At 42.4% G+C, this 23,538-nt stretch overlaps 1 protein-coding gene across 3 annotated transcripts in view; it reads right to left on the bottom strand.

The window, feature by feature from the left end:
* The window catches only part of LOC119176344 (fatty acid synthase-like), a 220,445-nt gene that overhangs the window by 107,320 nt on the left and 89,587 nt on the right, over window positions 1–23,538 (bottom strand). For all 3 annotated transcript variants that reach the window (XM_075890734.1, XM_075890733.1, XM_075890732.1), the window contains 3 exons: window positions 23,158–23,387; window positions 5,348–5,551; window positions 1,341–1,598 (listed from right to left, as the gene is read on the bottom strand). In XM_075890734.1, coding sequence (XP_075746849.1) covers window positions 1,341–1,598; window positions 5,348–5,551; window positions 23,158–23,387 — 692 coding nt within the window. The remainder of the gene's footprint in view (window positions 1–1,340; window positions 1,599–5,347; window positions 5,552–23,157; window positions 23,388–23,538) is intronic.

Raw genomic sequence — 23,538 nt, forward strand, 5'->3', positions numbered from 1 at the left:
TTTATTAAGAGTCCCGCAATGATAAATCGGGGTGGGCTTGAACCCCGGCCTAGGCATCGGCCACAAGCCCTTGGGCTCGGGCGGCTTCCTCGGCTCACTGGACGGCCCATAGTTGTTCTAATGCGGAGCTGAGCAGAGCCGCCTCCCAGCACGCCCTGCGGTACGAGACTGCCTCCTCGTTTGTACTGCTGACTGCGTCATTGAGACTCGAGCACTTCCATAACATATGCCACAGGGTTGCCCGGTAATTACGTGCTTTGCATTTATCTCTCGAACACAGGTCAGGGTAACAGAGGTGAAAGATTACTGGATTTGGAAAAGTGTCCGTTTGGAGTTTTCTCCATGCAACTGACTGCTTCACAGTTACTTTGCTATGTGGTGGTGGGTATTTACGCTTACCGAGCTTGTAGTGCTGCGTAATCTTACTGTAGCTAGTCGTAAGTTCCTCCCACTCCCACACTTTCCCGCGTGTTGCCTCCGTAGAGGCGGCATCGGCATGCGCAGCTGCTCGGTTCGGAGCTCTCGAGCCACCGCGTCTGCAGCCTCGTTGCCGGCCGGAGGGCAGTGCGTGTGGGCAGGTGTCCATATCACAAAATACAGTACGTAGATTTATGCAGGACGGAACACAAATGACGAATCTGAGTGCTGTAGGTTATTTTGGTGCGTTCTAGTGCACCAAAATAATGTACCAATTAGCTTAACTCACCACCACGTGCGCTCTCAATGTTGCATTCCTAAAATATATCCACGACCTTGCTTCGTAGTGTAACTAAGACATCTTTGGTTGGTTCATATGCAGTGCACGTTTCCGAATATGCATCAATATGTGTCTTATTCACCTAGTGAGACTATACAATGCAGGAACCATATCGTGCACTATGGTATACGGCATTTAGAATAGCTATGCATGATTCGTGATTGCTAATTGTCAAACATTTCACCAGAGCACTTTATTACACTTTTTGAGTGGTCTTGATGAGTGTGGAGCATTGAGAGATTTCTTAAAGGCACACTACTTACTAATGACGCGAGCGTCTTTCTCTGGAAGAACTCGCTGCCGTTCACCACTCGCCAGGCCCGGGGCATCTGAAAGCTGTGGCAAGCAGCCTTTCTTGTGAACAATTGATACCCCCAATGCCGCAGCTCCACAAAGCAGGATTTTGTAACTAAGATATTACAATACTTATTGTGCTATTAAATTTCTAGCTATGTTCAGTGGTTAGGTAATTGGACATGCGACTCCAATCACTGTAAAACACTGCAGAATATGCGGAAGGTGAGAACCACTTCCAACATTGTCGCTGTGAATAGCGATACTTCGGGATAAACAAAAGCATCACCTGGGCCGACGTAGGAAATTCGTTCCATTTGGCGACTGTCCACTGTTGGGAGTGGTCCCAGCTGACGAGGTGCCCGATGTTCGGAGTGCCACGCGGCACAGGCAGGCGCACAGGGGGGTACAGTGGTGATGGGTCGAGTTTCACGCCCAGTGAGTGCAAGTGACCCAAAGTGTTGAGGAAGAAGCTCACGTTGTCCGCATCACGCTTCATCAATCCGAGGCAAGACGCGTTCGCACCAACGGAGCGTCTTATTACTGACTGCAAGCAAGCGGGGCAATGAAGTTGCGTGGATGATATTAATACAAATAAAAAGGGACAGCTTGACAAGAGAGAAATGAAAGTGGTCATTTGCGTTTTTGTTTACCCTAAGTGAAGGTAAACTGGCTTATGCATGGGCTAGTTTGTCTAGTTGACTGTTTTGCATGGTACAGGCAGAAGTGCTCGTAGCTGTCTTGTTACATGGTATGTCGCTTGATTTTTGGTGCGAATGACTTAATAGAGCTGTGGCTTAAACACTAACAAAAATTTCCGAAAAAAGTTTAGAGTATTTAAACACCAAAGATGTTTAACTGTCAGTAACTTGTGCTCCGTCGAAAAAAAATAGCATTATTATGAACCTCCACGCGGTTTGTTCATTTTATTTACGGTAACAAAAAATTTGTAAGGTGTGTTGAAGGCAATGTTTTGAAAAGCGTACTTTTCTTCTTTAAGGATAGAACTGCTTTCAGTCACGCTTCGTACTTTCTCCCCCAATTCAAAAAAAGATAAAAAAGAGGGCAACTGTGAAAGCGGTTGTGGGCGAAGAAGAGGCTGTGTGATGAGCTGGGGTAGTGAAAAGGTAAGGGTTATCGCTTGAGAAATAAAGAAAGCGAAAGTGGGGAGGAGGGTGATTAGAGAACTGCATGGGCCCGAGCCGCGCTGCCTAAAAAATTGTAGGACCATGCCTGGGCCGGACTAGGTCCCTTGAGTGTCGGGCTCAGGTCAGATTCAGGCCTGTATTATGTCCACATCTCAAGCATATTGGCAAAATTGCGTGTGTGTGCTGTTTGTTTTTCTTGTTTAGACCTAGTACACAACTTAGTTTGCCCACCTAAAACCTGATGCTTTCTGATAATAAGTCTACTGAAGCAACATATATACGTGATCCACGTGAAGTGTTAGTCATGTTGAAAGTTGACTCGCTCTTCACGTTTCAGCTTTTTCAGCCCACCACAGTCACCAATTTTTCTTTTCTCCCACACATCTCATTCTCCGCCATTTAGACTGCCGCGAAATGCCAGCTTGCAACTACAACCGCGAGAGTCAAACAGCGAAACTTCGCTCTCGTGTTCGCACCGATGCCTTCGGCCATAAGCAACTAGGCATTTCACGCCTTTGGTCCTTATGGGTGATTTCGCTCAGGACATCCGACACGTCGCGTTCGACAACTAGCGCTAAAGAAGCCACTAGCTGGTTCAATTCGGCGCCCTAATAGAGAGTCGTCTTGGAAGCTGGCCATTGACCGGTTTTGCTTTAAAGCATCACATTCTCAAAGATGCATTGGGGCAGAGTAGCCTCTGAACGTCTTGACAAAACAGCTTAGTTTGTGTAACGCTGCCCAACCTCGTATTCCTCCCAAAAGCAGCTGAAGCGCGTTTTTTCAAACACTGGCCTTTTGGGGATACTTGAACAGAAAAATTTGGTCTGTCTGTGTTTCTGTTGGTCTGTCAGTCGCACAATTCAGCCAAGGCACACTCTAAACGCCCAGCTATCTGAAGCCCAGCTAAGCACGGACGAATGAATGGACAGACAGACGAACGGACGAATGCACGGACGCACAGGCAGACCGATGGACGCGTGGACAGATGCTTCGCCCCACTCATCATCATTCACTTCGTGGATGTGCTTTGATTTTTTTCATTGCGTCGCGCAATAAATCAAGTTAGCAAGACCATTGATACTCTTACTTAGCTGACTACCCTAGCTCACATGCAATCTGAGTAGACTGATACTACAAATTCCTGCCAATTTTTCACTTTTCTCTGTATTATAGTTTGTAATCATTCTTTGAAATGCAAAAACAAGACTGCTTGGTGAGCACTGCGTACCGGGAAACGGCCAGCTATAACTGCAAGTATATATAATCCATATTGCTCTGGAATTCTTTCCCAAAGTGTTATTGGCATAATCAACGAAACGTATACATAGTACCGGGGAAAGTCGCGACACTAAATAATGTTTTCAAAAAGCACTCTAGAAATACCTTGATTGTGGAAGGTGTGCTCACACTATTCGAAGAACACACAGTGCCTGATGAAGGCTTGAGGCATAATTGTCTGAAACGGGCCGAGCCAGTCCCAGACAATCCGAGCCGAGGCCGGGTACGGGCCATTTTTATATACAGCGGGCTTGCCTCGGGCGGGCCGGAAAATTCTGTTTTCGGGCAGGGCGGAGCCCGGGCCGACACAATCGGTCTGTGCGGGCTCAAGGCATGATATTCATAAGAAGAGTGTAACGCTTACTGGTTTTCGTTGTCTCTTTACTATATCAAACTGGTTTAAGAACCGCCTTTGAAAAGTACTCCTGCTGGCTGGAGCATGCTAAATTTTGGAACGATGTACGACCCCGTATATTTCCCGTCTCTTTAGGACTACGAGTTTCACACAAATACGTAAAATTGGAAACCGTTGAAGTTGTGACATGCTACAATAAAATGAGGTACTGCTATTTTGGGTAATTCGTTTGCCGTGCTTGTGGGATCGGCAGTCTACCAGTTGAGAAACTATAAGCTTTCGATCAGGTATAGGTATTCTTTGAAATAGTACCGGTAAGTGTACATTTCATACGATGAACGTAATAACATCCAGTGCATTTAGCTATAACGTGATCCTCGAGGTGTTAGCGAGGCTTGCATTATAGACGAAAACGATCGCATCATGTGGGCTGTGAAATGAGGATTTGATTTTTGCGTGCGCGACACAGTATTTAATGATTCTATTTCGGCAATGCACTTGCTTTCTTTATCCAGGAAACGTTTTTCTATGTTGCTCGTTGCTGCATATTGTTGAATAATTCTTGGGGAGGACAATATTTGTCTGAGGGTGCGTTTCAGTATTTATTTGTAAAAGCTAGTGTCTGGTTTGTCTTTCCTACACAGATTCTTGGAGATAGTGTTGAGTTCCATCTAGTTTAGATCTCTCGTTGAAGACATGTTCTAAAGTGTCCTTGTTTATACACTCTAACCAAGCTGTGCAACAAACGTCTAGAATACAAATAGTGTCACCGACCAACATTTCAGGTGAAATATTTCAGCCAAAGTAAAACAATTTTCCCTGAACACGGGAGAAATTGATCTGAATTTCTCTGGCAAGGACATTGCTTTGAAATGCCTATAGCAGTGAGGAATAATGACCACGATTTTTCGCGCTCCTCAGTAGGGTGTTGCGTTCCTGTTTTATTGTATGACCTAAATATTCCATTGTGAGATATTTTATTTTCAGAGCAACATTTATGAAGCAGGTGCTCAGATGTTGAAATAATAAACATTCCGTTTCACCAATGTTTCACGGTGTAAATTCAAACATTTGACAACGAAGATATTATTTAGATAACCGCGGCAAGAGTGAAAACGAAGATTAGCATACTGAACATAAATTAGCATTATGTGCGCAATTATGTCGTCAGAATACAATGGCATCTGGTTACTGTGCGAAACAAAAGGAAAGATCGAAAGAATAATTTAGTTATATTGGTTAAACAAATGCTTGGAACATTTTGGGAGATTGTAAGCTTTTCCTCTCATGGAAAAAAATAAAGTTTTTTTTTATTCCATTCCTCTCATGGCAAATTATTTTCGACATCATGCGCTTGCAGTGGTACATTTATTATTATAAATACACTTATTTATCTTTTACGATGTTGGCCATTATGCATGACTCGAAACTCATTAAAGAGGCCTCAGGTTTTGGCCTCATTATAGAAGCCAAAACCGACCAGGATGGCCGGTGTGAGTATTAACATCCGCTCACCTGTAGAAGGCAGTGCGGTGCGATTTCAAGCAAGATAGCGTCTTTGGGAACGTGTTGCAGAGCTTCGAAGAAGTATACTGGTGATACAAGGTTGTTCATGTGATATTCCGGCGTGAACTTTTCGGCAAGGGCTTCTCGCCAGCGATTTGGTGGTAGTGACGTGCTCAACCAACGTTTGCTGCGCATTTTCGGTTGAGGAACGATCTGCATTAAAACGAGAAATATAGAGATATATATCAGGCTTTTGTATAAGAATAAGTATGTGAAGGTGGCGTTGATCTAGCGTATTTTCGTAACGTGTTTATTGCTACTTTTTCTTCTTTTATGCGGGCTAAGTAGGCAATGGAATTTCGAGTAATGCAAGCAGCCCTATTATTCTCAATTTTGAATGGTTTGTTCATTTAAAATAGTATTTAAGTACTTGACTGACACCACGTGGTTGCACAGTCATATTTTACACAACCAAGTAGAAGTCCCAGGTAAATGGCACTGCAAAAGATTTACTGGATACACGGGTTACAGTAACAAATTTACCTCGCGTAGCAAGGAGTGCGGTACCCCTTTTGCACGTGCAGTGATGCATAAAAGTTTCGGACCAATTGAGTGCGCGTCAAACTGGATAGATGAATGCTATAGGTGTCCCCTAGGAACCTGGTGGCACACACGGTGGGGTGACGTGTGGGCCACCAGGCGCGAAAGAAAAAAAAGGTTAGCTTTGTTTTAATGTTGGCCTAATGCCTTATATATATATATATATATATATATATATATATATATATATATATATATATATGTATATATATATATATATATATATATATATATATATATATATTGAGTGAACTTGCAGATAGCACATAAGAAAAGGATCGTATTTACTAACGTTTCGGCCGTGGCACGGCCTTCGTCAGAGTAAGTAGGTATGATACAATGCAGCCGCTTTTATAGGCTCACGTGATGAACTCTCGGTATAGCAGCTAGGACAATCAAAGTAAAAAAATGGTAATCTGTCAGAACGTTGTGTTGACATGACTGACATGTGACGGGTGCATGAATATACAAGTCTCAAATTTCCTTGCGCATCGACACGCAGGGCACATGCAAAAGAGCTCTGAAGTAAGGAAACCACGGTTGACTAATATACATTTTAATATACACTAAAATATTTTACTAATCTAAGAAGTCGTGTTGTTATAGTGCGAGGCAGGTGAGCTTTCCTACGTTTTCATTGATACCTGAACGAAAGGTGTTAGATTTATGGATCAAGAAGGATTTCCTCACTTCCCTATCGTGATTTGTCTTGAAACCGGACTGCATAATATTGGCCCTAATTTTGTCGAAACCATGGCCAGGCATACTGACGTGCTTTGACAGCGGTAGATAAGGGAGGCTTACGGCATGTGCACGGTGATTATTAAAACGAATTCTGAAACTTGTCTCTGTTTGACCTATGTCCTGAGCTCCACATGTTGAACACTCGAGAAGATAGATGACGTTTATACTATCACACGTGTAGTTCCCATTTATCTTTAAAGAAAAACTGGACGATGTACTTAAAACTGTTTTAGATGTCGTCATGTGCGCGCACACTTTGCAACGTGGTTTGTTGCAGGGATGACAGCCTTCATGATGTGAACACGTGGTTTTAGATGAGGTTAGTAAATCACGAAGCTTCCGCGACCGCCGGTAGATCACGCGTGGTTGTTCTGTAAAGATTCCTTTGAGCCGCTCGCTCTGTATTAAAATGTTGAAATGTTTCTTTAAGATATGGTTCACATTTGGAGCTGAGGCCGCATGTGTCAAAATTAGATTAGTCCGCGAACAGTCTTTGGGTCTTTTGTTAGTACTCAGCAGGTCTGAACGGTCAAGCTCTTCTGCACGTTTGATGGCGTCTCTTATTATGCTGGCCGGATAGCTCTGTTTTTCGAGCGCGCTCCGAAGTTGTTCGCAGTGGCGGGAAAATTCGCTGCTATCAGAGCATATTCTTTTAAAACGGACTGCTTGGCTGTAGGGAATACTAGTTTTGTTGTGTTTCACGTGACTACTGCTAAAGTGAAGATATTGCTGCCTATCCGTTGGTTTTCTGTAAAGATTAGTTATCAGCTTCCCGTTACGTAGAGTGACCATGACATCAAGGAAGTTTATGTTCACAGGTGAATATGAGTGCGAAAAAGAAATCGCCGGATGAGCGTTGTTAAGATCTGCTATGAAAGAAAGAAGTTGCGATTCACTATGGTGCCAGATTAGGAAAATGTCGTCAATGAACCGCTTATAGTAAAATGGCTTATATTCACAATTTGCAAGAAATTTGTTTTCAAGGAGTCCCATAAATATGTTTGCGTAGTTTGGTCCGATTCTTGTGCCCATAGATGTACCGCTAACTTGAACATAATGTTTCCCATCAAATTCGAAATTGTTAAGTTCAAGAATGAGCTTAAGCAACGTAGCTAACGTAGATGCAGAAACTGGTTTGTTGGCGTCGCAATCGTTGTACGCGCAGATAACTGCCTCGATGCCATCTGAGTGAGGGATATTAGTATATAGTGACGTGACATCTAACGTAACGAGAAACGAATTTTGAGGAACCTGTAGGTCAACAATATCTGATAGAAAGTGATTGGTATCCTTAATGTAAGAAGAAAAGCTGGACGGAATGGTGTTGATGAGGCTGTCTACATAACGGGAAAGGTTCTCAGTCACTGTTCCAATACCAGAAATTATCGATCTACCGGGATTATCTCTCTTATGAATTTTGGGAAGAAGGTAAAACCTGCCAGCTACTGGGCTCAACGGTATTAGGGATTTCAGAGTGCCATAGCTCATTTCTTTATTATTAAAGAGCGCAGTCAAAGTATCACAAACAATATCTTTGAACTCGTTTGTTGGGTCATGATCTTGCCGCTTGTAATATGATGCATCACTGAGCTGCCTATGGCCTTCGCTGATATATTTGCTTCTGTCCATTACAAGAATGGCGCCTCCTTTATCTGCAGGTTTTATAATTATGTCATTACGACGAGCGAGAGATTCAATTGCTTGTTGCTCTCTGTCAGCAAGGTTGCGGTGCAATGGTGTACGTTCTTTATATGCCTGCATGACATCGCGTTGTACAGCTCTGATATAAAGGTCCAGACGTTTGATTTGTATACCGCGATCTACTGGAAAGCATTGCAAAAGACCGCCCAGAAATTCGGCGAATTTACGCCACGCTGATACTGCCTAGAAGTGGAAACCGTCGACAAAGGAACTGTAACCTGACATTCGTCCGACGCTGCAACAGAGAAGCATCAGTGTTCAACACCATGCTTCGGAATTTTTGCCGCTATTCCCGGCTAGTTTGCTACCTCGATCATGAAATCGAATGGTTACCACCCACACGCGTCCTCGCGGCAGACGGCCTTCATATGAGCTTCGAGGGTGTGTCGTTGCTTGCAAGCCACATCCGCCACCTGTGCTTCAGGAGACCGGTGGATGCGACATCGGCTGCCTGGTGCAGTTCGTTTTAAAAGAATATGCTCTGATAGCAGCGAATTTTCCCGCCACTGCGAACAACTTCGGAGCGCGCTCGAAAAACAGAGCTATCCGGCCAGCATAATAACAGACGCCATCAAACGTGCAGAAGAGCTTGACCGTTCAGACCTGCTGAGTACTAACAAAAGACCCAAAGACTGTTCGCGGACTAATCTAATTTTGACACATGCGGCCTCAGCTCCAAATGTGAACCATATCCTAAAGAAACATTTCAACATTTTAATACAGAGCGAGCGGCTCAAAGGAATCTTTACAGAACAACCACGCGTGGTCTACCGGCGGTCGTGGAACCTTCGTGATTTACTAACCTTATCTAAAACCACGTGTTCACATCATGAAGGCTGTCATCCCTGCAACAAACCACGTTGCAAAGTGTGCGCGCACATGACGACATCTAAAACAGTTTTAAGTACATCGTCCAGTTTTTCTTTAAAGATAAATGGGAACTACACGTGTGATAGTATAAACGTCATCTATCTTCTCGAGTGTTCAACATGTGGAGCTCAGTACATAGGTCGAACAGAGACAAGTTTCAGAATTCGTTGTAATAATCACCGTGCACATGCCGTAAGCGTCCCTTATCTACCGCTGTCAAAGTACGTCAGTATGCCTGGCCATGGTTTCGACAAAATTAGGGCCACTATTATTCAGTCCGGTTTCAATACAAATCACGATAGGGAAGCGAGGAAATCCTTCTTGATCCATAAATTTAACACCATTCGTTCAGGTATAAATGAAAACGTAGGAAAGCTCACCTGCCTCGCACTATAACAACACGACTTCTTAGATTAGTAAAATATTTTAGTGTATATTAAAATGTATATTAGTCAACCGTGGTTTCTTTTCTTCAGAGCTCTTTTGCATGTGCCCCGCGTGTCGATGCGCAAGGAAATTTGAGACTTGTATATTCATGTACCCGTCACATGTCAGTCATGTCAACACAACGTTCTGACAGATTACCATTTTTTTACTTTGATTGTACTAGCTACTATACTGAGAGTTCATCACGTGAGCCTATAAAAGCGGCTGCATTGTGTCATACCTACTTACTCTGACGAAGGCCGTGCCACGGCCTAAACGTTAGTAAATACGATCCTTTTCTTACGTGCTATCTGCAAGTTCATTCAATATAGAAATTACTCGGACCTGTCGTGCCTTCCCTTCAAGTTCTATATATATATATATATATATATATATATATATATATATATATATATATATATATATTATGGCTGGTTATTTTTTCACAAACTTTTCTTCCCTCTTATTTACATTGTATTGGTTCTAATAACTTCCCCTATACATTCCTTGGCATTACTGTCTGTTACATCGCATTAGTATTGTGTCAGAAACACGGAAAAACGAGCCCTTAGGTATACACTTCTTTCCCTTATTCATTAACGAGGGTCTCGTACTGGCAGACTTGGTGTAATTAGGTTGTATACAAGGTACTATTGATCAGCTGCCTGTTCATAATAGGTTAACGTGCTACGTGACGCCAAACATGCGCATAAAAAGAGTGTTTCACACTCGTCGCTTGGCTTATAGATGGCGCTGACTGAACCTCTTACTTCTAAATTCACATATAAAGCCCAAAAAGTGGATGGAGGGAAGGCCGCTGGATAGCTCAGTGGTTAGAGCATCAAACGCGTTATTCGAAGGCCGTAGGTTTGGTTCCTGCTCACGGCTGGTTATTTTTTCACCCACTTTTCTTTCTTTTTATTTACATTCTATTGGCTCTAATAACTTCCACCATACATTCCTCGGCATTACTGTCTGTTAGATCGCATTATTTTGTGTCAAAAACGCGGAAAAACAAGCCCTTAGGTAAATACTTCTTTCCCATATATATATATATATATATATATATATATATATATATATATATATATATATATATATATATATCATCAGCCTGACCAAGTCCACTGCAGGAAAAAGGCCTCTCTAATGTTCCGCCCATTAACTTGGTACTATGCTTGCTGCTGCCAATTTATACCCACAAACTTCTTAATCTCATCTGCCCATCTAACCTTCTGTCTCCCCCTAACCCGCCTGCCTTCTCTGGGAATCCAGTCAGTCACCCTTAATGTCCAGCGGTTATCCTGTCTACGTGCTACATGCCCGGCCCACATCCATTTGCTCTTCTTGATTTCAACTATGATATCCTTAACCCCTGTTTGTTCCCTAATGCACTCTGCTCTCTTCTTGTCTCTTAAGGTTACACCTACTACTTTTCTTTCCATTGCTCGTTGTGTCGTCCTCAATTTAAGCTGAACCCTCTTTGCAAGTCTCCAGGTTTCTGCTCCGTAGCTAAGTACCGGCAAGATACAGTTGTTGTATACCTTCCTTTTGGAGATAGTGGCAATCTACCTGTCATAATGTGAGAGTGCTTGCCAAATGTGCTCCCCCCATACTTATTCTTCTAGTTACTTCAGGCTCGTGGTTCGGTTCCGCAGTTATTACCTGCCCTAAGTAGACATAGTCTTTTACAACTTTAAGTGCACTATTACCTATCTCGAAGCGCTGCTCTCTTCCGAGGTTGTTGGACATTACTTTCGTTTTCTGCAAATGAACTTTAAGACCCACCTCTGTGCTCTTCTCGTCTAACTCCGCAAGCATGATTTGCAATTCGTCCCCTGCGTTACTCAGCAATGCAATGTCATTGGTGAAGCACAGGTTAATAAGGTACTCTCCATTAACTCTTATCCCTAACTGTTCCCCTTCTAGGTTTCTGAACACCTCCTGTAAGCACACGGTAAATAGCATTGGGTAGATTGTATCCCCCTGCCTTACACCCTTATTGATTGTTATTCTGTTGATTTCTTTATGAAGAAGTATGGTAGCAGTTGATCCCCTGTATATTTATTGCAGGATGTTTATATATGCTTGATCGGCGCCCTGATTCCGCAGTGTCTGCATGAATGCTGATATTTCTACTGAATCGAACGCCTTCTCGTAATCAATGAAGGCTATCTATAGTGGTTGGCTATATTCTGAGCATATATGTATAACCTGATTGATAGTATGATTGTGATCGATTGTTGAGTAGCTTGTTCGAAATCCTGCTTGCTCCTTTGGTTGATTGAATTCTAACGTTTTCTTTACTCTGTTAGCAATTACTTTTGTAAATAGCTTGTATACTACAGAGAGCAAGCTAATCGGCCTGTAAGTCTTCAAGTCCTTGTCATCTCCTTTCTTATGTATTAAGATGATGTTAGCATTCATCCAAGACTGTTATTCTTCCCGGCAGGAGACACCTCGTAAACAGGGTGGCTAGTTTTTCTAGCCCAATCTGCCCTCCATCTTTCAGCAGATCTGATATTACCTGATCCTCACCAGCAGCTTTGCCTCTTTGCATGCTCTTCAAAGCTTTTCTGACTTCTTCTATCATTACTGGTGGGGTGTAATTTTGGGGTGTCATCTGGGTTACTGCTAGTTCTTATAATATTAAGGTCATGGTGGTCCCGGCTACTGTACAGATCTCTGTAAAACTCCTCCACTATTTAACTATCCCATTCATATTGGTAGTTATTTTGCCTTCTTTGTTCCTTAGTGCATACATCCGATTTTTGCCTATCCCAAGTTTCCTCTTCACTGCTTTGATGCTTCCTCCGTTTTTCAGAGCGTATTCAATTTTCTCCATGGTATACCTTCTTACATCAGATACCTTACGCCTATTAATCAACTTCGAAAGCTCTGCCAGTTCAATTTTGTCTGTTGTACTTGAGCTTTTTCTGATTTCACGCTTCCTAATGAGATTTTTTGTTTCCTCGGAAAGCTTGTCAGTGTCCTGCCTAACTACCCTGCCTCCAACTTCCACTGCACACTCAGTAATTATACTCGTCAGATTATCATTCTTTGTATCTACGCTAAGGCTGGTTTTCTCACTAAGAGCTGAGTACCTGTTCTGAAGCGAGTCTCTTAATTCCTGTACTTTCCCTCTCAGTGCTAGCTCATTGATTGGCTTCTTGCGTATCAGTTTCTGTCGTTCCTTCTTCAAGTCTAGGCGAATTCGAGACCGTACCATTCTCTGGTCACTGCATCGTCCCTTGTCAACCACTTCCACATCCTGCACGATGCCTGGGTGTGCATTCGTTTTAAAGTCTATTTCGTTCTTATTTCGCCATTAGGGCTCCTCCATGTCTACCTACGGTTTCCTCGTTTTCGGTAAAAGGTATTCAAAATCCGTAAATTATTGCGTTCTGCAAATTCTTCTAGTAGCTCTCCTCTGGTGTTTGTAGTACCGATGCCATAATCTCCTAGTGCTTGGTCTCGAGCCTGCTTCTTCCCTACTTTTGCAATAAAGTATCCCATCAGAATAGTATGCTGTGTTTTTACCTTAGTCGTTGCCGATTCCACGTCTTCACAGAAGCTTTCAACTGAAGCTTCATCATGGCTGGATGTAGGTGCGTAAGCCTGTACCACTTTCTTCTTGTATCTCAGTTTAATTACGATACCTACCGTCCTTTCATTAATGCTATTGTATTCTTCTATGTTGCCAGCTATGGTTCTATGAATTAGGAACCCCACTTCAAGTTATCTTCTGTCAGCCAAGCCCCGATAGCAAAGGAAGTGCCCATTCTGTAGCACCGTATAGGTCTCATCTGTCCTCGTATACTCACTGAGCCCTATTATGCCCATTTAACACTTCCTAGCTCCCTCGAGTAGTACTATATATATATATATATATATATATATATATATATATATATATATATATATATATATATATATATATATATATATATACATATATATATATAAATATATATATATATATATATATATATATATATATATATATATATATATATATATATATATATATATATATATAGTTGAAGTAATAATTCAATGTTCCAGTAAGTCTTCTTGATGGTATGGGATATGGCACAACGGGAGCGTTGTCAACAAGGATAAATATAGTTATTTTCCAACAGTTTCGGGAGAGGTCCTCCCTTCATCAGGGGATGAGTTATACTAACATGAACTTCCAAACTTCGTTGCTGCCGCTTCCTCTCGCCTTAGAAGATGTTTGCGAGAGTGAGAGAGAAATAAAAAAAATAAAAAAAAGAAAGAAAGAGAAAAAAAAGACGAAAAGAATAAAAGAAAAAAAAAAGAAAGTAAAAAAGAGGAAGAACCACTGTCAACACTGAGAACAAAACCAAATGTCCGTGTACGTCCAAATCCGGTTCTAATCCCGTGCTGGTCGATTCTCGGCGTAAGTCGGGCCACCCAAGATTGTCGCCGCGGTGGCGGGAGCAGTCCGTGACGGCGTGCGTAAGGAAAGGGTTTCCCCTAATGGGTCGTTCGGCTCTGTTTCATCTTGTCCGTTTCCCTTCAATGGTGATCAAGTGGTAGGCGAACAGAACCACTTTGTATGTGCATGTGCACATACTACTTTGCATGTGCACATGCACACACAAAGTGGTTCTTTTCGCCTACCATTTGATGACCATTGAAGGGAAACGGACGAAGATGAAAGAGAGCCGAAATGGGGAAGGAGCGGAGGGAGTGCGTTTAAATAAAGCCACTGAGACTTCGCGAAGTAGCGACCTATGTGGTTAGTCGTGGGCTTCATCTGTTTTTCCTCTCCTCTAATCTCTTCGAGGCCGGTGCCGCATTGGTATTGGCCAGATGTCCTGACGTGGGACCACTCGCAGTGTTCGTTTGTTTATAGTCGCGCGCCACTACCATGTATGCTCTCGAAGAGCGGATTCCTTGGAGTAGAGCGGCATGTTATTACGGATACAAAGTTGTTGTTTCGTGCAGGTTGGGCTGTTAAATACTTTTCACCCAAGAATGGCATCGCTCTTCGTTGCTGTGGGCGGTTGTTGCGCCTTAATGATGTCAGAACAAGTCTACTGACGGCCCAAATCGTTTCCTTATGCCGCCCGTTGGTCGCATAGAACACGATTGCATAAAGTTGGAAGTGAGAACTTCTGGTCAACATTTTCGAATAAAGATTGCGAAGTAAGTTGCGCGTCTCTGACTATGAGTATGGTTCTAAGTTGACTCAGTTCAATGCCTGCTATAACGCCGTAGACAAGATGCAGTTCCTTGCGCAGGACGTCGCTATCTCTCACTCTCAATTCATTACCACTTCAGTGGGGGCTGTTTTTTTATTGGTCAACAATACATGCTTACGTGTTAAGCTTGTCGTTATGCGTCCGCTAGTTTAGGTTAGCTGTACTGATTTGCGAGATTAGCATGTACGTGGAAAGATGCCCAAACCTGTGATATCAGGACTTCAAATATTCGTAGCTGCTGTTTTCAATAAACAAAACTTAAGTGCAGCAACTGACTATAAAGGTTGGCTCACACTTCTGTGTGAGCCAACCTTTATAGTCAGTTGCGACGGGACGGCAAAAGCGGCAAGGCGGCAACTCGGAAAACGGGGAAAACCTCCTCTCTAGGTGGCGAAAGCGTAGAAAAACAAGGCGGTAGGGGCGATAACTCTCGGAGCAAATTTTTAGCGCCTACTGAAGTTTGCCGCATGCCACAGACAAACAAAACAATGCGCAGTGGAGGCGCGGTGGTGGCTCGGGTGTACGTTTGGGAGATACACTTACTCGTCATAGTGACACGTGTGCAAAAGAACGAGATGCCCACCAATATACTCTGCCACACGGCAATCCATAGAAGGTGGGCGGTCTGAACAGATGCACGCACATGCCACCTTGTGCCTCGAAAAGTCCGCTTGCCCACTTCGCCGTGCCGCCTTAAGCATGAATGAGCCTTAAGATATGTACTCTCCATTGGTTTTGGTTTTTCGTTGCGCGTGCGTATATTTCGGAGCAAATTGCTTTCTGTGGCTCTTTTAGGTTTTATTATTTATTTATTTATTTATTTATTTATTTACCCTCAGAGTCAACGGACATAACAGAGGGGTGTGGTAAAGAGCTCAATAACAAAACAAGTTTGTAAGTACAAAGACGCAATAAAAGTTTCTGGTTATTCAACAACATATCATCCTAACAAAAAAGGAAAACCGGAAATATCAAAGCGCAATGCAGGAAAGTTGTAAACAGAAGGACACCTTCTTGTAAAAAACAGAAATGAGGACGATAATTATAAATATAGAGCAATTGCTGCTACAATTGATTACAACAGGTAGTGAAATCTTTTTTATGTAATTGTATAAAATGAAAGCTCCTACCAAGTATTCTAAAAATTGGTCAATACAGTCACAATTTTGTCACGATCTGAAATTGTTACAAAGGAGGCGGGAAGACAATTCCAATCACATGATGTACGTGGTAAGTGTGATTGCAGAAAGGACTCAGTTCTAGACAATAAAATGCCAACCTCGTTAGCGTGATCCAAACGACGAGAAAGATAATGCGGTGGGAAGATTATCATATCAGGTATGTATGAGTGGTGATAAAGTTTGGGAAAAAGGGTTAAGCGGAGCACTTTACGAAGAAAAGTAAGTGAAAGTGATTTAATTTCAAATATCACTAGTGTGATGCTCTTGTTTCTATTGTAATTGGCTGTCATGAAGCAGAGTTCTTTTGCACCATCTATAATAAATGAACCAAAATATTGTTTCATTTCATTTCATTTTATTACCTTAAAGACCCCATTGAAGGGGTATTACATAAGGGGTGGGTGCATATATGAAAACTTGAGAACCATATTTTTTTTTACAGTGCAAGGTAATCTGTTACGGTGTTCAAAAAGGTGGTATGACAGGTTATGGCGGTGATTTCGTTAGAAAGGTCGTGCCAGTCCGTAGCTGCACGAAAAAAGAATGAGGACGAAAAAGTGCCGGTGTGCGTACGCGGCCGCGCAACTTGTTGCGGGTGACCAGTGCGATGGGAGATGCGTGCCGGAGGAAGATTGTATGGTGGCCTGCCGAGCGAGCTCCAAAAAAACTTGTGAAAAAGGGAAAGACTAGAAATGCGGCAACGAGATGCAAGCAATGATAGGCCAGATTCCGTTTTCAGTGCTGATATGCTGACATCGTAAGAGTACGTAGAATGAATAAATCGTGTGGCTCGATTTTGAAGTGACTCGAGTTGATTGATGAGATATGCTTGATATGCGTGATATGAATCAAAAGCTGATGCGGCTTGTTTGAGCTTATACGAAGTAGTGTTTTGAATACCATTAGTTCGAACAAAGAATTTGATTTTACGTAGTTACGACGAATATATTCGAGCAGGTGATTAGCGTGACAAACAAAGTAGGTAATATTAGTATTCTATGTTAGGTTGCTTGTGAATTGACTCCAAGGTACCTGTATGGGCTGACACTGTCTAATTGTGTGTTATGTAGCTTATATGCAGGTAAAGTAGTGATCTTTCTTGACACACGCATAATTTTACCCACTTCACTGGTTAACTCTATGAGCCACGTGTTGGACCAGTTAAGGACTGCAGTGAAATCAGACTGAAGAAGGGTGACGTCCTTTTTTTTGCACATTCATAACATATATACTAAAGTAATCAATTCGTGAAATCATATTTTGAGTTAGTATGTATTGTTCATGTTTTATATTATCACTTGCAAGTTATGTGCCTCTAATCATTTCCACACTACTGCCTTGTGTTTGTACAGGTCACCAGAACCTTTGTAAAGCCGTCCTCACGGCTTTTAGCCTTGGTGACCTTCCAGATTTGTATGGTAAATAAAAATAAAGTTTGAAAGTTTGAAAGCTTATCTCACAAAAAGTTACGCAATTATCGCAAACAGATGCAGTAACGCAAAATGGCAAATTACTATTATAGCTTCGAAAAAAGATCGGATCAAGAACGGAGCCCTGTGGTACACCAGAATGTATCGCACATTCTCAGAATCAGTTCTATCAGCCGAGACAAATTGTGAGCGGTTAGTGCAAGAACGTTCAATCCAGGTTATAAGGCAAGGGTCAAGTTTAAGTTGTCGTAATTTTTAAATGGGCAGCATGTGGCACACTTTGTGAAAAGCTTCAGAACCGTCTAGAAAAAGCCGTCGGTTTAAGAGCTGTTGTAAAGAATGGTGTTTAGTTTGTGTATGAAAAGTGTAATTGGCTTTCGCAAGCGCTTTGTTTGAGAAATCCACGTTGCGATGGAGTGAAAAATGAATGTGACTCTAAAAAGTTTGCAATGTGAGAGGCCAAAAGGTATTATAATATTTTGCATTATGTACTACTGAGAAAAACTGGTCTGTATTTTAACGGAGAACGTTTGTTGCCGGAACTTGTAAGAATAAGACTATTCACTGGTTCTTGTGTATTGTATAAGGAAATTGCTACAATGAATGATAACAGCTTTTAAATACCTGTCTTGACAACGTTTTCCATTGACGTAAGCAGTGGGATATGAAACTAAACTCAGGCAAAAGAGTGTACACAAACATCACAAGGAAGAAAAGCTATTCTGTTTTTTCTAATGCGTTGCAAACTCACATACTCAAACAAGTAGGTCAAGGTAAGTACCTTGGCGTGACGATAACGAGTCACAGTTGGAATATGCATGCATCTAACATTTTCACACCCGCCTTCCTCAAGCTAGCTTTCTCTACTACAAACTTCGTCTTGCCCCGTCATCTCTGAAGCTGTTAGCCTATGATACCATCATTAGACCTGCTCTCAAATATGCGTGTGTCATGTGGGACCCGCAGATTTAAACAAAAACATTGATGCCATATTAACAATTCAACGTAAACGCATTAGGTCTATATTTTCTAAGTACCGCATGACAGACTCTTTCACAGCTATTATGCAAGAAAATAATACAAAAGAACTTCAGCTTTCTCGTGAAATTCTGAGAATGATGTTCTTTTTCGCTTAAAAAAAACAAACATTGTGCACTACATGCTTGTGCGTTCATTGAACCACGGACGTCACGACTCATGTTAACATATGTATGTTTTGTTAACATTTTGTTACAAAACAAATTCTTCATTACACGCTTCCAAAACTAATAAATGAGCTCCACAAATATGGTATTCATTTTAAAACTGGAAACTATGCAATCAAAGCGTTTTTAAATGCGAAGCATTTCTTAGCGAACTTCGGCGACTTTGAGCGTATCTATCTATCTAGCCGCCTACGACTTTTAGCTCTCCTGGCCGTTTGGATAATGGTATCGATACCAAACTTGGTATAGCATAACATGACTATATGTCGAGTATATTTGACTAGTCATAGAATGAATATCATGACATGTATGTCTTGAATGTCATGAATTACGTTTTATGGTTTTGCTGCTCTTGCGCTGGTTTTGTTCACGTGATATGTCGCAAAACTTTATGGTATGACATGATTGCATGGCAAACACAAGCAACAGACCTTAACATGAAAATCATGACATACGTGTTATGTAACAAGAAGACTACATGCCACGCTAATGATGCGTTTCCGGTCATTTCGCTAGCGTCACATATACAAAATTTGCCATTACGGTACGTGAATGAATGACGAAGGTATCTGACTGGTGCAAACATGATACTCATGAGATGTGTGTCATGTAACAACATGACTACATGCCACGCTCATGATGCGCTGGTGGCCGTTTCGCTAGCTTCACTTATACGAAATTTGGTATTGCGGGACGTGAATGGATGACGAAGGTATGAGACTGGTGCAAACATGATAAACATGAGATGCGTGTCATGTAACAACATGACTACCTGCTACGCCCATGATGTGCTCGCGGCCGTTTTGCTAGCGTCAAATATATCCAATTCGGTATACGTGAGGCGAACGGACGATATAGGTAAATGACACATCCAAACAATATAATTACGACATGCGTGTCATGTAACAACATGACTACATGTCACACTCTAGGTGTGCTCATGGCCGTTTCGCTAGCTTCACATATGCCAAATTTAGTATTACGTGACGTCAATGGATCACGAAGGTATGCGATTGGTGCAAAAATAATAATCATGAGATGCCTGACATATGAGAACATGACTATATGCCACAGTCAAGGCGCCAATACACTTTGACGTGACGCACGTGCGCACCGGCGTTCGTTTCGTCGCCTCACGTTGGCCTTGTCACGCCAGGCGCCGGTCCTTTCATATACTCGCAGGCGTGCGCCGCGCTGCATTGCTTTGAAGCATGCGTGATAAAACATGATAATCATCATATGGAAGTCATGTACGGAATAATTTACCTCCACCTCGTAACGTTGTAGTGATTTGAAAGTGGCATATCAACCTTCCTCTTTCGTGCTTCGCGTATCATAGATTTCCACTGTACATGGGTCTGCCAATCTTCGTTTAACGAAAATTTGCAGATCTTATGTACAGTGGAAATCGATGAAAGATTAACGCATTTTCTTATCATAATGGGTAAAGCCTATGTTTGACATATTGTTCGACAATCATTGACGCTCCCAGACACAATAATAAGGAGAAAATTTTAGATGCGTCACCGAACGTAAAATTTGGCATCGGTCACATCGCCGTCCCACGTTGACATAGTTGTTGCTTTCACTGCATGAAAATTATTGTGAATGCTCTCTGCACATATTGTATACGCTATATGCAGCGAAGCTTGCGCCAGCCGTGCGCTGTGTAAGGAAAGACAGTCACACTGTACCTTCGTGTGCTATTGTGCCAGCTTCTGAAAAGGTATGCCATGGCAGCTGCACATGAACATTTATGTTATGTTATTTACAGTGTATCACTTATTCAGAGTCGCCCTAAAAGATGGCCAAGAAAATACGAAAGTTCTGACTAATAACTACATTTTAACGTTTAGGAACATGCATAATAAAGGGGTGGTGTGCACAACGCCATCATCCGGTCTTGCAAAGCCGAGTGGCATCATCAAGGGATCACGTATGCGTTACACTTAAAATTAATTACAGGTCACATGGGCCAACGTTAATTCCTTAAGATAATTTAGGATGAATTAGCTGACACGAATGCTTTTTGCGCGCAGCCTGCCAAGCAAGTGCTCTCCTCGCGAAAGAGCTTGTGCTAGGCAGGGGCAGAGTAGGTGGCGGCACGTTCCAAATGCGAGAGCGAGGGAGAGGAAACCGAGGAACAACACGAGCGGAGGAGCAGAGTGTCATTACTTTAGGAAGTTTCTGGTGTTTTATCGAACGCGAGGCTTTCGCGCCTTATCGCCACTGACAACGAAAACGTGATAAATTGTTGAAGCTCTGAAGGCGGCCACACAATGTATGGTGTGTATAAATGGCTTGTAGTTAGCGCTCTAGAAAACATACCCTTTTTGGCGCAGTGGTGAGTGCTGTAAGCCGAGAATCGATAAGTTGCTTGTTCGGTTCCGTGCGACAGATAATTGCCTTCTGAGTTTTTTGTTGCAGTTTCTTGAATTATATTTTTCAACATTACTTGTGTGACTAAGTACGTAAGCGGAGCTGTTGCGGATCCCGGCACAAAACGCTAACGTGTTAAAAACAATTTCAAATCGTAGCAACACATCCGCCACATATTTAAATTCAACCGAGCGAGATCAATCAAACCAACTGATGCGTCAACTGCCTCAACAATCGTGCCGCACGTGCCGCTATCAAATCTGTTTAGTTTCTGAACTCGCTAGTCGCTTTATTTTCGTAGTTTTGTACGAGGTTGATTTTTTTAAGTGAGTTGGTGCTCACTTAAACATAATGATATTGTAGGACAAAGCTCGACAAGAAAGTATGGATACCTCTACTTGCCTGTTATCATTGTAATCTTAGTGCAGTGCTAAAGTATTGCAACTGCCTTTTGCTCAACAATGGCGTAGGTATTTGACATAAAAAACAAGAAAAACCAAGTTCCTGAGCGCCCACCTACTTCTTGAAAGAACAGAAATGACCCACCCTTCAATACCGGAATATACGTAGATAAGGAGCCACTTGAAAAAAAGATCACCTGAAACACTTTGGAGGCTTTCATACATGCCAGGTGTAAGAAAACGCTGCCGAAAATTCAAAGCGATGCGTCTTTTTCCAGGAAAGCTCAATGGTTCCGGAAGTCTAGCGATCGCCGTTATGCGCGTGTACCATAAGATGACTCCGACAAAAGAGAAAGGCGGCGTAACAAAACCTATATAATATTCAGCTGCTGCTAATTACTCTGCTTTCGTGAGGCCTATTCAAGCTTTATTGAAACGTTCCTATGGGTAACAGTGAAATTGAAAGCGTACTCTTTAAGAGTGCTAGTAGTGGACCATCTAAGCAGCCATGTAGGCTTCAAGTGTCTTGGTCACCGCAGCACGCTAGCGAGAACTTTTAACGCGGGAGAGTTTTATGTCTGCGGATTACGGCTATACTGACGCTTTTCCTTCATTTATATGACCTTGCGAAATATAAGGTAACACATTGCAAACAAAAACGACAACATATTCCATCACCGTGCGTTGAGCCAACGACCCCTTGCTCTGCAGCGCACGACGTGAAACCACTAGGCCACAGAACATACGGTTTTCAGTTGACTAACTATGAGCTATTGATATGCATTATATAGCGTTGGCGGGCCTCGGAGCTAAGCAATTTCTGCGCGTTTTTGTCATTACTAGCGAGACAGTGCGAAGTACGTGAGTGTGCGCTCTTAAAGTCGTTGCTCTGCGCATTTCGAAGTACGCGCGCCTCCCCAAGACGTTATTTCTTGCTCGTGCGAGCGAGCGCTTGTCTCTTGATTGGGGCGCTTTGTACATTTTCTATAACACCGCAAGCTTGATAGTTTTGAAGTCACAATGGTTAAGGTCCTTTCGCTCGCTCCAGCGGCAGTTTTAACATAGCGAGCGATCTATTCATGCAGGAAGTAACAATTATTACAGGTTCTCGCACTTGTCCTGTGTATACTCGTGCGTTCGTTTCGTCTGTCCTTTTTCGGCTTCGAGCTGTGACAGTTGTTAGTCACACCCATTCTGCGTATGCCTGTTTTGGGCGTGCTTACTACGTCTGGTGAGTGCTGCGAATTTAGAGCTGATTGCCGTTCTTCGCGTGATAATAAAATTGTGCTGTGTTGTTCTGTCATTCATTCGGTCACTGTTGTGACCAAACAATTAATGCACAATAAATGCCGAACTGGCTTCGCTGAAGTCACGTTTTCTTTTCGTATTATAGAAATTTCTATGACACAGGGATCAGCCATGTGTAATAAATCAGACCAGAACATATTGTCATTACAAAACAACTGATTTTTTTTGCACTTTTACTTTCGGTTGATTAAAGCATCTTCAAAAAAAAGCACACAAAGCTACAAGTAAGGTTGTTCCCTAGCATAGGCTCACCCAAGCGAATAAAACTAAGATGATGCGTGCAACCACGAATGGCCCGATTCACGCAAGATTGCGAAATCTGCATGACCTCTAAAAACAATACCTTTTCCGTGGCCTTAAGGAAGGCTGGTGTGATACTCTCCATATATTTGCTGTGAAAGGGGACACCTGCGCTGTTCACCTCTCGCACGAACACGCCTTCAGCTTTCAGCTCTTCCACCCACTTCACCACTGCTTCAGCTGCTCCGGAAACCGTAACAGAATTCTCCGCATTGTGACAAGCCGGTTGCACGCCTTCCGGACATCTTTTTGTGGCCTCCTCCCAAGTGAGACCTGCGCAACAGAGTTCCGAAATTCACTAAAGTGCTTTTCGTCTACATGCACTCTATGTAAGTGCAGCTGCACTTCGTAAAGTGCTATTATTCTAGAGAAGTTAAAGCAGTCACTATTGGACACGAAGTACCACAATAATTTAGGCGTTAAA

The sequence above is a fragment of the Rhipicephalus microplus genome, chromosome 3 (assembly GCF_043290135.1).
Source record: "Rhipicephalus microplus isolate Deutch F79 chromosome 3, USDA_Rmic, whole genome shotgun sequence".
In the NCBI taxonomy this organism is placed as follows: domain Eukaryota; kingdom Metazoa; phylum Arthropoda; class Arachnida; order Ixodida; family Ixodidae; genus Rhipicephalus; species Rhipicephalus microplus.